Genomic DNA, 17,231 nt, shown 5'->3' with positions numbered 1-17,231 from the left:
AGACCCTCCAACACTAGCAGGTAGGTCTGGTTCAGTGTCCCCTGGGGACACAGCTCCTTCCCCTGAGTCCCGATGTGCACATTACTTTGTGTGTGCCCTCCTAGAGTCTCTGTTTTCCCCAGTCCTGTCGAAGTCCTGCAATCAAATCCTGCTGCCTTCAAAGTCTGATTCTCTAGGAATTCCTCCTCCCATTGCAGGACCCCCAGGTTGGGAATCCTGACGTGGGGCTCAGAACCTTCACTCTAGTGGGTGTACTTCTGTGGTATAAGTGTTCTCCAGTCTGTGAGTCACCCACCCAGCAGTTATGGGATGTGATTTTACTGTGATTGCACCCCTCCTACCGTCTCATTGTGGCTTCTCCTTTGTCTTTGGATGTGGGGTATCTTTTTGGTGAGTTCCAGTGTCTTCCCATCGATGACTGTTCAGCAGTTAGTTGTGATTCTGGTGTTCTCGCAAGAGGGAGTGAGGTCACATCCTTCTACTCCACCATCTTCGAAGATGATTTTAATAAAAATGATCTAGGACAATTTTAAGCAGTCTAGTATATAAGGAACTCTTGCAACTGCTACAGGCTTCTTTCCTCCACACTGTTTCCAAGACAAGGCTGTGTGTCCTCTAAGAGCTGCTTCCATATATAGTCCTCAAGTATATTATGTTAAAAGACAAAGGTTCCTCCCATTAGGTTAAAAAATCCAACTATGAAATCCAACTATGCTCCACTTATAGAAAACATGTCTCTCTCCCAAGGCTCCAGTAAAGATTCATAATATGTATGGTAAATCCTTTTAATTTAATCAGTTTTCCTACCACATGCACGTCACAGCAAGGTGTCCCTTACTTTTCTTCAAGGCAGAGCAGCTCCATCCTCAGCTCTTATCTCCTCTGCTTAGACACTAGTGCATTTTATTTCATCTTACCCCTTTATTTACCACTCTCCATCACTTTCTGCCTTCCAGAAATTTGTTAAAAATTTCTTCTCTGGGCTTCCCTTGTGGTGCAGTGGGGCTTCCCTGGTGGTGCAGTGGTTAAGAATCCACCTGCCAACGCAGGGGACACGGATTCGAGCCCTGGTCCAGGGAGATCCCACATGTCGCAGAGCAACTAAGCCCATGCACCACAATGACTGAACCTGCACTCTAGAGCCTGCGTGCCGCAACTACTGAGCCTGCGTGCTACAAATACTGAAGCCCACATGCCTAGAGCCCATGCTCCGCAACGAGGAGCCACCACAATGAGAAGCCTGCATGCCACAACAAAAATAGCCCCCGCTCACTGCAACTAAAGAAAGCCTGCACACAGCAATGAGGACCCAACAAAACCAAAAACCAAAATAAATATATATATATATTTTTTTAAGTTTATTCTCCACTAATGGCTCTGTACCATTCTCTTTGCTTTGAGTTTTTTCCCCCATGTTTTACTCCTTTACTATCAGTTTAATGAGATTTTGCAAAATAAAGGAGATAAAAGCACCATCATCTTAGCCAGTTACTTTTCATATTTTACCTAATTTTGCTATTTTTATTCTGTTCAACAAAAATATTTATTATTCGTGCATAAGGAAGCAGTCACATATTTTATTTGTGGTGTTTTTTAGGGGAAGCAATGTCTTTCTATTTATTTCAATATACTTATAGTTTAAATTTTCATGCACTTACCATTGTGAATTTAGAAATATTTATGTAGGCCATCATTAAAGATCATATTACTTTCACTTATTTAGTGCATTCAGAGAATATACACAACTTATATTCTTTCAGGATACATTTACTTTTTTCTAGTTCAAACTGATGCTATTTTATTCACATATTGTTCATGTGTTTATACCGAGTTGAGCTAATATATTCTAAATAGGTTTAACTGAAGATCTTGCTATTCAATATAGATAATGCCACAAAGACTTCCGATTTGCTCAGTTTATCAGGTCTTAGGAAGTTATAAAGTAATTCCTTTATATAAAATATATAAAGATGCTATCACATCTAGTTTCTTCAAAAAAGAAGAAAAAATATATTCAGTTTAGGTTTCATGAAAAGCTGGAGATTACTAAATGTGTAGTTATCAATGAAGTAACAGCACAAAATATAATGTTATCGTTCATCATCTTTCTAACTGCATGGCTTAGTATTCTGCCAGTTATAAATTATTCTTATGAGGAACACACACAGAGGAAAATGAGGCAAAATAAGCCCTAAGTTACAATTAGTTTTGTCCTTTATTTGCTTTGGGGATCTGTTCTTTCCCTTCCAAACATACAGGAACTGACAAGCACGAAGTAGAAATTTATCAGTTCTAAGGATAGGCAGAGGAGAATCTAAGAAACATGGGCCATATAGAACAATTATTTTAAAGTAAAAAAGGAACACAAAGAAAAGAGGAGTAGGGGCTTCCCTGGTGGCGCAGTGGTTGAGAGTTCGCCTGCCAATGCAGGGGACGTAGGTTTGTGCCCCGGTCTGCCGCGGAGCGGCTGGGCCTGTGAGCCATGGCCGCTGAGCCTGTGCTCCACAAAGGGAGAGGCCACAACAGTGAGAGGCCCGCGTACTGGGGGAAAAAAAAAAAAAAGAGGAGTATAAATGGATAGGAAAATTTCTTTGTTTAGACCAAAAGTCAACATTTACAGGCACTCATATTGCCTTTCACAATGTGTACGATAAATCACTTTTAAATTATTCTGTTGTAAAAATCTCACAAAATGCCTGGGTTTCTTTTTGGTTTAGACTTTGGCATTTATGAAGTCCAAGCTTTTCCTAAGATTTTATTCATAGATAGAGTGATAAAAAATATAATTTTTCAAGAAAGTCACTAGTTTTTTTATCATGTATTACATCAGTTGATACTTTACATCTTTCATTGCATGGGACTACAGGGTATGAGGGCTTGAATTTTGTGGGATTTTTTTCCCTGTAACTTTAGGGCTGCTCTATCAGGCTTGCACAAGGCACTTACCTTTCAAAACTCTACGTCTTTCAGGTAGATTGTGATTACATTTTTATTATTATATTCTATAAATATAACTTTCACAGGAGCTGCTCATTTACCAAAACAAACTGAAAATCGACTTAATCGACTTAACAGAGTTCTTTCTGGCTTGCATAAGTAGTCCAAAGTCTCAAAGCATGAGCAGAGAGGGTCAGGTGAGGGGAAGCTGATGATCAGGTAAACAGCGTCATGAAAAATTTAATTTTGCTGACTTCTTTACTTAGAAGAAGCAGCTGAACTGGTATAATGATAATGACGTTCCTCATTTATTTCTTTCCAGATTGTATAAATAATTTCCCATTTTAAAATTCCACACTTTAGATTTAGAGCACTGAAAAAGCAACTACTCATGGTTCAAATTATAGTTAAATGCATAGCATACTACATGAATGATCATTTATTCAGAATGTGATATTAATTCTATTTGCTTTGTTTTAGGATTTCTTTCTTTGCTCTTGGTGTAAGTATGTGTGTTGGAATCATTGGCCATGTTCACCCAACATGTTCATGTTACTCTAATTTCAGCATGTGGAAAACTGATGAAAATCACAGGCCCAGTTACAGTCAAGACATCTGGAACCCGATTTGGCGCTTGGATGACAGATCCCTTAGCATCTGAAAAAAATAACAGAGTATGTTGCTTCCTCAAATGCCTTTGCTTAGAATTATGTTTTATTTAAGCTTTATGCCTACTAGACTATCCATTTTTTTTTCAGGGATATTAGTTTCAACTTGAAAAGTGTTACACTGTTGCAAATATTTTCAGTTTGATAATATTAACATATCCACAGATACATGGCAAACTTATTTTAGTAAAATGTTCTATCCTATAATTCATCAGTATAGTGAGTCTAATTTTTTATTGGTTAGTCCTGTTTTATGCTTGAAAAGGGTTAGTTACAAGTATACAAAATTTTCTGTACATATATTCCTTCTAGAATTTGCTTCTTAGTGTGAAAAAAAACACTAAATAAGTAAAAAAGCTCAAGAGCTAACCAATTCACTAAACAAGCTAAAATATACCTAGAATCTAGGGGTAATTTTAAAGAAAACAGCATAGAGGGTATTTGGCAATGCCTGTATTATGAAAATCAATATACTAGAGACTTACCATAGTTCCATTTATGTTCTATTACAGAACTCAGTATACATTAGGATTCTCAAGGGTTACATCTAAGCAAGTTTAGTAGCTAAATTAGTAAAATTATTTCATTAAAAGGTGGTTGTACCTATAAGCTGATCCAATAACAAGTATTACTAGAAGGTTCTATGGTATCCATAAAGGAAAAATAAGTTGAATGTGCAAAATTAAGCCCTATATTTTTCAGAGCAAGGGATGGAATAAATAAATTTTCTCAATGTGATTTTTTTTTGCAGTTATTACTAATCAAATTGATCAGGTAAATGAACAAAGTGATATGATTTGCATTGATATATGTTTGATTCACTCAGTGATATGCACTGAATGGTAAAAAAAAATTTAAAACAACAAAAAAAGGAAGGACAAAAAGCAAATCAACTTCAAGACAGTACATTTAGTTGTTTTCTTTCCACACAGACCATGTCACTATTTTTGCCAAAGCCTGCAGTACTATCAAACTGCAACAGTTAAGTGGTAAGAGAATCTTCCAGAGCCTGAGAATGACAATATTAATATGCGCTGATTCTCACTGTCTTTACTTTGGAATTCTCAAAAAAGTACAGAATTTAATTACTCCATTTTTTCCTTCTTTCCAGGTTTGGTACATGGACAGTTATACTAACAATAAAATTGTCCGCGAGTACAAATCAATTGCAGACTTTGTCAGTGGGGCCGAATCAAGGACATACAACCTCCCTTTCAAATGGGCAGGAACTAACCATGTTGTCTACAATGGCTCACTCTATTTTAACAAGTATCAGAGTAACATCATCATCAAATACAGCTTTGATATGGGGAGAGTGCTTGCCCAAAGAAGCCTGGAGTATGCTGGTTTTCACAACGTTTACCCTTACACATGGGGTGGGTTCTCTGACATCGACCTAATGGCTGATGAAATCGGGCTGTGGGCTGTGTATGCAACTAACCAGAATGCAGGCAATATTGTCATCAGCCAACTTAACAAAGATACCTTGGAGGTAATGAAGAGCTGGAGCACTGGCTATCCCAAGAGAAGTGCGGGGGAATCCTTCATGATCTGTGGGACACTATATGTCACTAACTCCCACTTAACTGGAGCCAAGGTGTATTATTCTTATTCCACCAAAACCTCCACATATGAGTACACGGACATTCCCTTTCATAACCAATACTTTCACATATCCATGCTTGACTACAATGCAAGAGATAGAGCTCTTTATGCCTGGAACAATGGTCACCAGGTCCTATTCAATGTCACCCTTTTCCACATCATTAAGACTGAGGATGACACATAAGCAAATGTAATTTGTGTTCATTGATCTAAACAATGTCATCTGTGATAAACTCTATAGGACCCCTTCTGGTTTTTCTTTATAATAACTTTCATCATTTCTCCAAAGCATTTTTTGTTATAAAGTTGGTGTTTCAAAAAACATCTGAGCCTGTATAAACTAACCTGTTGGAAACACATCTTGACTCCTAAATTTACAAGGCCTATCATGTCCTTGTCATGAAAAGCACTAAAATGAGCTTAAGTGGCTAAAGTCATAGTTTTACAAAAGATTAACGATCTGCCTTATATTAGAGTCAGAGATTAATGGTGGCTTAAATGCATGAATGTCTTTTTTTTTTTAACTCTGTCATTTTTTTACTGTCTTTTGCTCCACATCAGAAAATATTTTGGTAGGAATTAGGAAAAAAAAAATCACTTTCCCCCCATTTATTTTAAAAAAGATTTAAAGATCTTATTTATATGAGAAAATATTATTAATCATTTTGCTGTTATACAGTTCTCTGATGCGGTGCTGTACAGTCATTTTTAAATCTCTTGCTAACATTTTATTGGCAATAGGTATTTCTACCATTGTAACCACCATTGCGCAACTGTATCTCTTCACTTCTGTGAAAGTAAGTAATATTTTTTATAAAATACACTGAAGTTTAATCTCAGTAATCATTATGGGTCACTTTTCAAGAGTGGTCAAAAGGAAGTATCTTCTCAGCTTACCCCTTTACATAAGCATTATAAACTAAAAAGAAAATCAAACCAGATTCCTTACATAGAATCTTTATTTTACCCCAAGTTTAAAATTGATTCAGTAAGGATGAGTTATTCTGATCACTCCACTGAAAGCAACCCATATAGTTGCTTGCAAAGATGCAGTTGAGTTACAACTGACTTGACTCTACTCATATATTACACATTCAAATTCTGTTCTTTATAATTAAATATATTAATGTTTTAATTTAAATTTTACACACAACTGGCAATAATGTAATTTCTTGTGTTAGGACTCTAAAAGTACAGGAAGCACATGTGAAAACTCTTAAAAATAAAATTTCTGTAATGTCATCTAGACTTATAAATTCTGAAGAGCTACTGGCAAGATTTGTGCAAAAGAAAATTGTGGGAAAACTTGGAAGTTGTCTGTGTGGTTTATTGTATAAATAACCAATTTAGAAAACAAGATGGGACGGCAAACCCCTGTTACCCTGATTCATTGTGTGCAGAAATACTGTAACCAAAAAATAAAGCTTTAATAATATTTTATGTTAATAACACTAAAAACATATAATCAATATACATAAAACATATCACTGAGTTTGGAGGTACTTTCCACATACTTACCTAAGGCAGTTTTATGGAAACTAGTGTGGGTTGGTTTTACAATTTAAAAAGTATATTCTATAATAAATAATATATAACTTAAACTGTTGTTAATGTTTAGTTTCACACATACATAATATCATCATTTCCTTTGTAAAGTAAGGGTATAATAAATCAGATAAGGCACTGTATAAAGAAATACTTAAGAGTAATTCATTTCAAATGTCACAAGTAAAACATCATTCTCAAATATCTCACTGTCAAAACTGTAGTATGAAAAACTCAATCTCAAAATTGTTAAAATTTAACAAAGATTTCTTTTTTTGCCTACAAAAAGTTAGCATGATTTAATGACCATTCTGGGTTCTTCTGCAATGCTGTCTTCTCTTTTAAACATTTATATATGTTCTCCTCTGCTTTTGAAAGTTAGAAAATTTATGGGACTCACTTGTCATTGTACACACACCACAAAAATAATCAGCCAATACTTTGTACATCAAGAGTTTGTATGAAGAAAGAAAGTCAATTTCAGAAATGCATGAGTTTTTAGTAGATGGCCTCTAGCAGATATCTGGGTCTTCATTACTTGTTTTTTAAAAAAATAATGTAACATATCACGTAAATTCAAAACCTCAATGATCACAGCTTTTTTGTGAGATGTACGGCTTGTAAAGCACTTTATTGTTTTCTATGTAAGGGATCATCACCACATCCAGGTTATAGTGTATGTGCTGCTAGAGCAGGCACAGATTTTATTATTGTCACTAGATGTGGGGTTGACATGGATTTAAAAATGTAATTTGCATTAAACACTTAGTTTCAAAGCATTTTTCTTAATAAATTATTATCAGTTTGTGCCTGAAATAAATAAGACCTTACTCTAATCACTGTTTTTTTTTAATCTCCAACAAATAAAATAAATTTTATGAGGGAAATAATGACTATTTTAAAATCATACACATAATCCAATCCATAAAGAAATCCAAGCACAGAAAGTCTTAATTCTAAGTGAACTGTGTTACTGGAATTTTCTGAATTAACCATATCATTAACAAACTTCCATGTCATTTAAATAATAATATGATCATGGTCTGACTGTGTTTGTGTGACATTTGTATTTGTGGCACTTGAATCATAATATTTATTACTTGCACCTGCACTTACATCTATGAGTTCAGAAAATGACAGTGTGTTAGTGCATTACCAATATGTAGAGATAAAAAAGAAAATAATGACAAGTGCCTATATGCCACATTCCATATAGTGATAAGGCTGTGATAAGATTTACCATGAACTCGGAATCTCTGGTTCCTATCACCATACTCATAGAGTCATTTCATTGTTATAATCTATAGTATTCTCTGATGAAATCTTTTCTTCATAAAATTGATTCTTAGTCCTAACAAGAAAATGGCGCTTATATCTGAAAATTACTACCAAACTTAAAATTACAAATTTTTCAAACAGAATTATTTTAAAAGTATAAATATAAAATTGTACTTATGTTCATCAATAAATGAAACCAGTTATTTTTCTACTAAGGTAAATTATATATACATATAATTATACATATTATAATCTATAGTATGTATAATTATACATATATATATATATATATATATATATATATATATAATAATCCCTTAGCTTTATTCTCCTTAAAAAGGTTTTTTAAAAACCCTATCTGAGCACTCAGGATTACCAAATTGTTTCTTTGTACACATGCTAAATTTGAATGCAACTGATAGCAAAATTCAAAGCATCCCTTCGAGTTAGAGCAAATATGAAAAATTATTGACATTACAGAGTTTCTAAAAGCAAGCCTTCTAGAAATATGGATATTTTTGAAAAAGAATAAAAAATGGCATCTTGCTGACTTGACAAGGTAGGTATGATTATATCCTTTACTAAGCGTATAATTTGAGTTCCTATGACAATATAAAAGAATGTGAATTTATAGACAAAGCATACTTTGCCTCTCCATCATCACATGATTAGTGGACCATGAGAAAAGCTACTAAAAGTGGTCTACCTAGCACAATAGGCAGGGAGCATTAATTAAAATTTAGATGCTATAGGATGATACAAAGCCTTAATCTCTGACTGCTCATAGTTAGAAACAGTCATTTCTAGAAAGGCTCAGAGGCACTAAATATCATTCAGTTCAGTAGGCTGTATCCATACTGAAATCAAGATGATGGAATGATTTCTGTTTCTAAAATTAAGTAAGCTCAGCGTAAATCTCTTAGCTGATAGTTTGTCATAATCAGTGACTTCATAAAAGGTCTTGAGCTTAATAAAATGTGTTCATTTGAATTGTTGAACTCGAACTAGAAAAAACACTGTGAAAACATTAGCTGATGGAAGAAAAACCAACTTCACCAAACTCTTTTAGTTATTTTTCTATCAAATGATGAATTCAATTGATGGCAATCTCTTGAATAAAGAAAAGCGTTTACTCTACTATTTAACCGGTCAGAAAGAAATCCTCCCCAAACTGACTTTACTAGGCTGATTTTTCTGAATCATACCTTAATATTATGTGATATAGTTTACCCCTCTTCATCAGGGTTAGAGGAACTTTAATCATGTTTGGAGTCTGCCTTGTCTCCAAAGCATCAAACTAATTGGCAGAAAACATATCCTCTTTGAAGCTCAGTTCATTGATTGCCAAATAAGTTTTACAAGTATAAATTATTATTAAACATGACTTGAAAATAATATAAAAAGGACATAAAGTTGTACCTTGTCAAGAGTACACAGTACTTTTCATAACTATAACCATCTTAAAACGTTATTCATAGTTAGAGATATGAAGCAAAATGGTGAATACGAAAGAGATCTCAGGAATAGAGCTGCAAGAAATCTGCTGGTAAACCATACACACATATGCAGCTCAGTACAAAGTTACATCCCTACCAAAGCTATAGTCCTCCCAGAAGAGAGTGCACACATTTTTTAAAAAATAATTAAAATATTGCCATAAAATATCATTCTTACCACAGTTCAGACTTGGAAATAGCGCATATCATTCAGACATTATCAGAAAGTATATACTTTATGACAAAAGTCTTGAAAATGGAGCAAAAAATGAGCTGATGAAAAGAAGCATTAGCCATTTTAAAGGTCTTCATGGGCTTACATTCTAGTAAGAACAAGCAGCAACAAAAATATTAATGAAAAGTAAGTTTTGATTGTACTAACTGCTATAAAGGAAATAATTCTATCTCATAAACAGTGACTGGGTGTTTAATAGGGGCAGGGTGGGATAGGAGATTTTTAGGTGGGATAGTCAAGGTAAATTCAGTCAAGGAATGAAATGTCACCATCTGATCCACACAAAAAGTTTTACCTCTTCCTTTCCATTCCTAGAAATCCATGGATCAAATATTTCTTAATATTTCTCTATTCAGAAGTTTGTTTTGTTTATTTTTTGTTTTTTTAACTTGGGAGTTCAAGGATACACTTCTGATGATGACTGAACTCCCTGAAAATATATGCTAAATTTAGTGTGTGCTTGTACATTCTTTTATGTAGGGGACTTATAGCTTTCATCACATTTTCAAAGAAAGTCATGACCCAAAAGATCACCACTATGTCAATGAAATTTTAATCCCAAATTTATTAAGCATCTTTATGACAAGCACTGAATGTCAGTGACCTGTCTTGCAATACTCAAGAATTTAACTTGTTTCAGAGAGGAAAGAAATTAACATCCTAGTATTACCTGTAATTTTTTTCTTCAGAAGAATGCAAGATTAAGTTGTTCCCTATTAATAACAAAACAAAACAAAACCTCTAAAGGGACTTTTTTTATATTTGGACCAAATCCAATTATTTTTTTTTTGTGATCCAGCTTTAGAGCACATTCTTGCCACATTTAGTGGCCAAGAGTCTCTATTATGAGGCCTGTCCTACATCTACTGGAGTCTGGAGAACATTCTCTTATAGTTCTAACACAGCCTTTTAGCAGCACCATTAGAATCTGACTGGAATTGAGGAGATGTAGTGTGCTCCATCAAATTTAACTGCAAACTCCTCTTCTGAAATTAGCTACCACAGCAACGCATAAACAACAAAAGAAAAGATTGTAACACTTGCCTTGGTTTAGAAGCTATTGTGGTTGATATGCATGGAATCAACAGCTACAGAAAATAAAAATAATTTTTATTAAAAAAATAACTCTAGTCATGTTTATGCAGATAAAATCATGCTGAGTAGATAATTGAGGCTGCTTCCATCAGTGATATTTTGTTTGATTACTTTTTGTTCCCCAAAGTACTTAAGAAGACATTCATTAACTTCCACTCTGATATGAACCAAAAAAAATAAAAATAAATATCTGCAATGTCTTTATTAAACTCCATTAGAAACTATTCTTGGAAGATGTAGTACACTTTGAAAAAGAAGTTGAACATGTTTTCGTATAGGTAATGAGTTCTTATATTCAAATGACATTCTTGTCCTTCAGGTAAAGTCTGGCCCAGAAAAGTGGTTAAAATGTATAATTAATTTATTATTAGCTTTTTTTTTTGCCATTCTTCCTTAGGAAATGTACACTAAACAAATATAAAGAACCCTTTCCATTTCATTGTTTTCCATTTTTCAAGGCTATTTCATTTCTATTCTTTCATGTAAGGCCTTACAACATCCTTATGGAATATGGAGGGCAAAACATATCATTCTGATTTCACAAATGAGTAAACGGAACATTTATGTTTCCATGTTTATATTTCTCCATAGATAGTTCACAGGCACCTCACACTCAGTATGTTTCAAACCAAAAGCCTTATCTTTCCTTCACCTGCCCCGAAATCTATTTTTCCTTCCTACCTCAGTTAACAAAAATACCATCCCATCCACAACCTTGTTTTCTGCCACACCTTTGGCTCTTTAAACACACCTGTCCCTTCTATTATCAGATTACTATGATAAATAAATAAATCTAATCATATCTAAAATCTAAATCAATGCTATTCCAGATATTTGTTCTCAACCATTATCTTCCAATTTGTTTGGTTCACTCACTGTTTCCTGCTCTATTCAATCAACCCTCTAATCTTCATGTCCATGCCCAGAGAAACAGATGCTCTCTTTGGAAACACCTCTTCTGTTTACTGACCTCTGATTCCTCTCCTATATAATCAGCTTTACTTTTTGCTTTGGCCAAGGGCCATGTCCATCAGCTATGGCTTTATAGAATACTTCCTGATCAAGCAAGCTCCCCACTTTCCAAGTCAGATTAAATGGTGGGTTTTATACCTTTCCTCATAATTCACATTTAAGACTGACCTCTTACTCTCTAAATCTGTATTTATCATTCAAAATTCACTTAAAATACCACCTTATTTCTGAAGCTTAGAAAACATCATTCTCTCAAAGTACTGATCTTATATTATCAAAATTATTACATCACATTTTAATTATTTGTTTCTTCCAAGTTAGTGTGGACTCCTCAAGCACAGGGTCAATGAGTTATATTCCTTATATTTCCTGGCACAGTGTCTGATACAGAATAATCTCACAGTAAACATTAATAATAAATTGTAGTGTGGGAGTCATCACATTTCTGGACCAGACTATAAGCCAGATTCCACTGCTATTACCTCAAGGTATTAGAATTTTTACATATTGAATAATTCTTGAAATAACTAAGTCTTTTGCCACAGATTACATTTTTTGTCATTAAATTTAGAATTAGATTATGCACTCTTTGACACAAATCACAGCAATATTTTTTTGGATCTCTCTCCTAAAGTAAAGAAAATAAAAGCAAAAATAAATAAATGGGACCTAATTAAATTTAAAAGCTTTTGCATAGCAAAGGAAATCACTGACAAAATGAGAAGACAAACTACTGAATGGGAGAAGATATTTGCAAATGACAGGACTGATAAGGGGTTAATATCCAACATATAAACAGCTCATACAACTCAGCATCAAAAAAACAACTCAATTAAAAAATGGGCAGAACATAAAAAGAAACGAAACTGAGTTATTTGTAGTGAGGTGGATGGACCTAGAGACTGTCATACAGAGTGAAGTAAGTCAGAAAGAGAAAAACAAATACCGTATGCTAACACATATATATGGAATCTAAAAAAAAAAAAAAATCTGAAGAACCTAGGGGCAGGACAGGAATAAAGACACAGACGTAGAGAATGGACTTGAGGACACGGGAAGGGGGAAGGGTAAGCTGGGACAAAGTGAGAAAGTGGCATGAACATATATACACTACCAAATGTAAAACAGATAGCTAGTGGGAAGCAGCCACATAGCACAGGGAGATCAGCTCGGTGCTTTGTGTCCACATAGAGGGGTGGGATAGGGAGGGTGGGAGGGAGATGCAAGAAGGAGGAGATATGGGAATATATGTTTATGTGTAGCTGATTCACCTTGTTATACAGCAGAAACTAACACACCATTATAAAGCAATTATACTCCAATAAAGATGTTAAAAATAATAATAATAATATCCTTAAAAAAAAAAAGGTCAGAAGAACCGAACAGACATTTTTCCAAAGAGGAAATGCAGATGGCCACCAGGCACATGAAAAAATGCTCAACATTGCTAATCATAAGGGAAATGGAAATCAAAACCACAATGAGATACCTCATACTTGTCAATATGGCTATCATCAAAAAGAACATAAATAACAAATGTCAGGGAAGATGTGGAGAAAAGAGAACCCTTGTACACTGTTGATGGGAAACAGTATGGAGGAGCCACTGTGGAAAACAGTATGGAGGTTTCTCAAAAAACTAAAAATAGAATTACCATATGGCTCAGCAATTCCACTCCTGGGTATATGGCCAAAAACACTAATTCAAAAAACATACATGAACCTCAATGTTCATAGCAGCATTATTTACAATTGCCAAGATATGGAAGCAACTTAAGTGTCATTCAACAGATGAATAAATAAAGAAGATGTGGCATATATATACAGTGGAATACTACTCGACCATAAAAAGAATGAAATTTTGTCATTTGTAGCAACATGGATGGACTTGGAGGGCATTATGCTAAGTGAAATAAGTCAGAGAAAGACAAATACTGTATGATATCACTTATATGAGGAATCTAAAAAATACAACAAATTAGTAAATATAACAAAAAAAGAAGCAGACTCACAGATACAGAGAACAAACTAGTGGTTACCCATGGGGAAAGGGGGGAGGGGCAATATAGGATGGGAGAGTGGGAGGTACAAACTAATGGGTGTAAGATAGGCTCAAGGATGTATTAGACAACACAAGGAATATAAACAATATTTTGTAATAACTATAAATGGAAAAAACCTTTAAAATTATACAAATTAAAAAATAATTTTTTTTGGCAGTACGCGGGCCTCTCACTGCCGTGGGCTCCAGACGCACAGGCTCAGCGGCCATGGCTCATGGGCCCAGCCACTCCGCGGCATGCGGGATCCTCCCGGACCGGGGCACGAACCCGTGTCCCCTGCATCAGCAGGCGGACTCTCAACCCCTGCGCCACCAGGGAAGCCCTAAAAATTTTTAAAGAAATAGATTATGATCCAATTCATTATAAAGAGGTTTGACCTATAGTTACATGTATCATATGCCATAAGGAAACATTTCTTTAGACAATTAGTCAATTTTCCAATTAAAATAAATGTGTTTCAATCATCATGTTTCACACAGGAAAAGGAAAAATGACTTCAATAATTGCACTTTGCATTTCTATAGCAACATTCATCTAAGAAGCTCAAAGCACTAATTTAATTAAACCTCCAAATATTCCCGTGAAGAGGTGTTATAATTTCCACTTGACAAAGGCATAAATGAAGTCACAGAAAGATTAACTCATTTGCCTGTGGTTACGCAGTGAATTAGCAGTGGAGGTCAGAAAAAACCTTGAAATTTGGGCAAGTTGTTCTCTATAGTTTGGATCAACGATCTCTCAGTATCTGTAATTTTTCCCAAAGTCTCATCAGCTCAACTCCTGCCTTTCACTGGAGCATTAGCCACTTTTATTCTTCATGAGTTGGGGGAATCTGAAGAATAGATTATTCAAAAATGCTTCTGATTTTTATTCCTGTACTCCACTTTCTGGGATGGCATTCATTTAGGGCAAACTCTGGTGGTATTTTCTTCCCTTTTTTCTCAAATACTCTTTATCAACATATTCTCTCTCTTTTTATACATAATTAGGTGGCCTAATCCCAGAAAGCAAGGCTGTTTGCTTTTAATTAAGGAATGAATTGTACATCAAAATTTCATGGGGAATTTACAGCATCCCCATCTAATCTCTTAATGAAATGGATCTGATAGCTGCTCTGTTTGCATTAGTCACAGCACATGCTGTATATGAATTTAAGAAGTGTATTGAGCAAACAAAGTTAAAATACACCAGGAAGTACTTATTATCCAGGGAATAAATATTTAGATATTTTCAAGGGCAAAAAGTCCATCATCATGTTTACTTATTATAGAGAATCATCCCATCTTTTTCACAAGGTAGTTTCTTACAATTGCTTTCCAACCTTTCAACCAAGGAGCCTATAAGTCCTTTTCAAAACTGTTTTTAGAAAAATCCATTTAGAAAAAAAGTAAGTTTTAATCTCATCTAGTCACATAATATATAGATGTTGAGAACAATAAAGTCAAATAGGTAGAATTAAGACATGTTATTTCTTACTATTAAGTAATACATTAATCAGCTCAGGCTGCCATAATAGAATATCACAAACTAGACAGCTTTAATAACAGAAATTTACTTTCTCACAGTTTTAGAGGCTAGAAGTCCAAGATCAAGATGCCAGAGGACTGGATTCTGGTGATGCCTCTCTCCTTGGCTTGCCCTCACCTGGCCTTTTCTCTGTGCACACACAGAGGAAGAGAGATCTCTGGTGCCTCTTCTTCTTCTAATAAAGACACCAGTCTTATCAGATTAGGGTCCCACCCTTATACCCTCATTTAACTTCTAAGACCCCATTTCCAAGTACAGCCACACTGGAGGTTAAGACTTGAGCATATGAATTTTGAGGGGATACAATTCAGTCTATAACAAGTAACTTCCACCTTAGTCAATGAAGAAGAAAAGACCCATTGCTATGTTCAGGAAACCACACACACAGGGATAACCCTGATCAAAAGGACATAATTTAACATTCCAAAAATATATTTAAAAATTTAAGAGTCTTTATTTCCTTAAAAGGAGGCTAATTCCATGGTTCACTGCTAAACTTTAACTCAAATTCCACTTTTCAAACAATTTACTCTCCAACCCAGATCCATTCACCAACACAACTGCTAATCCAGGCCTAGGAAACTCCTCATCTGAAGCCTACTCCTCTTTTGAGTATGTTCAAAACTCAACTCTATTTCAGTCTTCAAAAGGAAGCAATATCACATGGAAGAAATTCCATTCATATTATAAATCAAAAGATCTTAAATTTAGTTTTAGCTCTAATATTCAACAACACTATATAGTCTCAAGAACTAAATTTAACATCTTTGCCCTCCAGCTTCAACTTTTACTATTAAATCCAGATTCAAAAAATCTATGATTAAGAGATTGTGAGCACTTTATGTATTTAAGGAATAATGGTAAATTATAATGGTTATATATTTCAAATACATTGAACCATTTAGACCCATTTAGAAAGAGGGAAGGATAGATGGAAAGACATGGTACTCAAAATATAAGTATCCTTATTTAAGCCTCAATAATATGCAAAACAAAAATCCCTTAGAAATTTTTGACAGTTTCTTATTTCTGCTGCTTAGCCCCACCAAAGCTAACAGTCTGTCTGAATTTGAATAGCCTACATAATTTAATACTTATTTGGTAACTTATGAGGTATTTCTTTCTAGAAATGATTTCACATTTATACTCTATTTTTATACCCATTTATCTGTTCTCATGCATTTTGCACATACTCCCACGGATGACTGCACATTGTATCATACATAATTAGTTATTTGTGTCTTCTTCATCTATTTTAAGCTTTTTAAAAACTCGGATCAATCTTTCATTTAAATGTGTTTCCTCAGCAATTGGCATAGAACATAGTGTGACTCAAAACATGTTTAAACATGTAGAATATTCCTCCAATATTGCAAATAATAATTTGATTTCCTCAGACGTCTAAAGTGTTTATTCTTGAATATATATCTATACAGAGAATTGAGGATTAGATTATAATATATTCAAATTCCCACTACTTTTAAATTAATAACATTTTTGTTCTTTAGAACTCCATATAATCTCTATAGGAGTCTCCATAGGTCATTTGTAAAGTGTTTAGGATTATAAATTTGTGTATGAGTAAAAAACATAACACTATTTGGAGGGGTAGTACCTTTTGGTGATCTGGAATTCTGAGAAGTTGAAAAATGGATTATCAATGATCTGTGGAAGTAGTATTTTCAGAATTCACCTAATGCAAGAGTATTTTCCATGTTCCTAACTGTCAAAAGATAGAGGAAAGCATAGCCATAGACAGACTATCTTAAAAGACATGAGAGCCAATATTCTGCCTCCTCAAAAAACAAAAT

At 34.4% G+C, this 17,231-nt stretch overlaps 1 protein-coding gene across 2 annotated transcripts in view; it reads left to right on the top strand.

Moving 5' to 3' along the window:
• OLFM3 (olfactomedin 3) overlaps positions 1-6,811 on the top strand; it is a 175,757-nt gene extending 168,946 nt beyond the window's left edge. For both annotated transcript variants that reach the window (XM_067040928.1, XM_067040934.1), the window contains exons 5-6: positions 3,505-3,611; positions 4,717-6,811. In XM_067040928.1, coding sequence (XP_066897029.1) covers positions 3,505-3,611; positions 4,717-5,394 — 785 coding nt within the window. In that variant the 3' untranslated portion in view covers positions 5,395-6,811. The remainder of the gene's footprint in view (positions 1-3,504; positions 3,612-4,716) is intronic.
• Positions 6,812-17,231: the final 10,420 nt, after the last annotated feature.

The sequence above is a fragment of the Kogia breviceps genome, chromosome 1 (assembly GCF_026419965.1).
Source record: "Kogia breviceps isolate mKogBre1 chromosome 1, mKogBre1 haplotype 1, whole genome shotgun sequence".
NCBI lineage: Eukaryota > Metazoa > Chordata > Mammalia > Artiodactyla > Physeteridae > Kogia > Kogia breviceps.
This window is presented reverse-complemented; position numbering and strand designations above follow the sequence as displayed.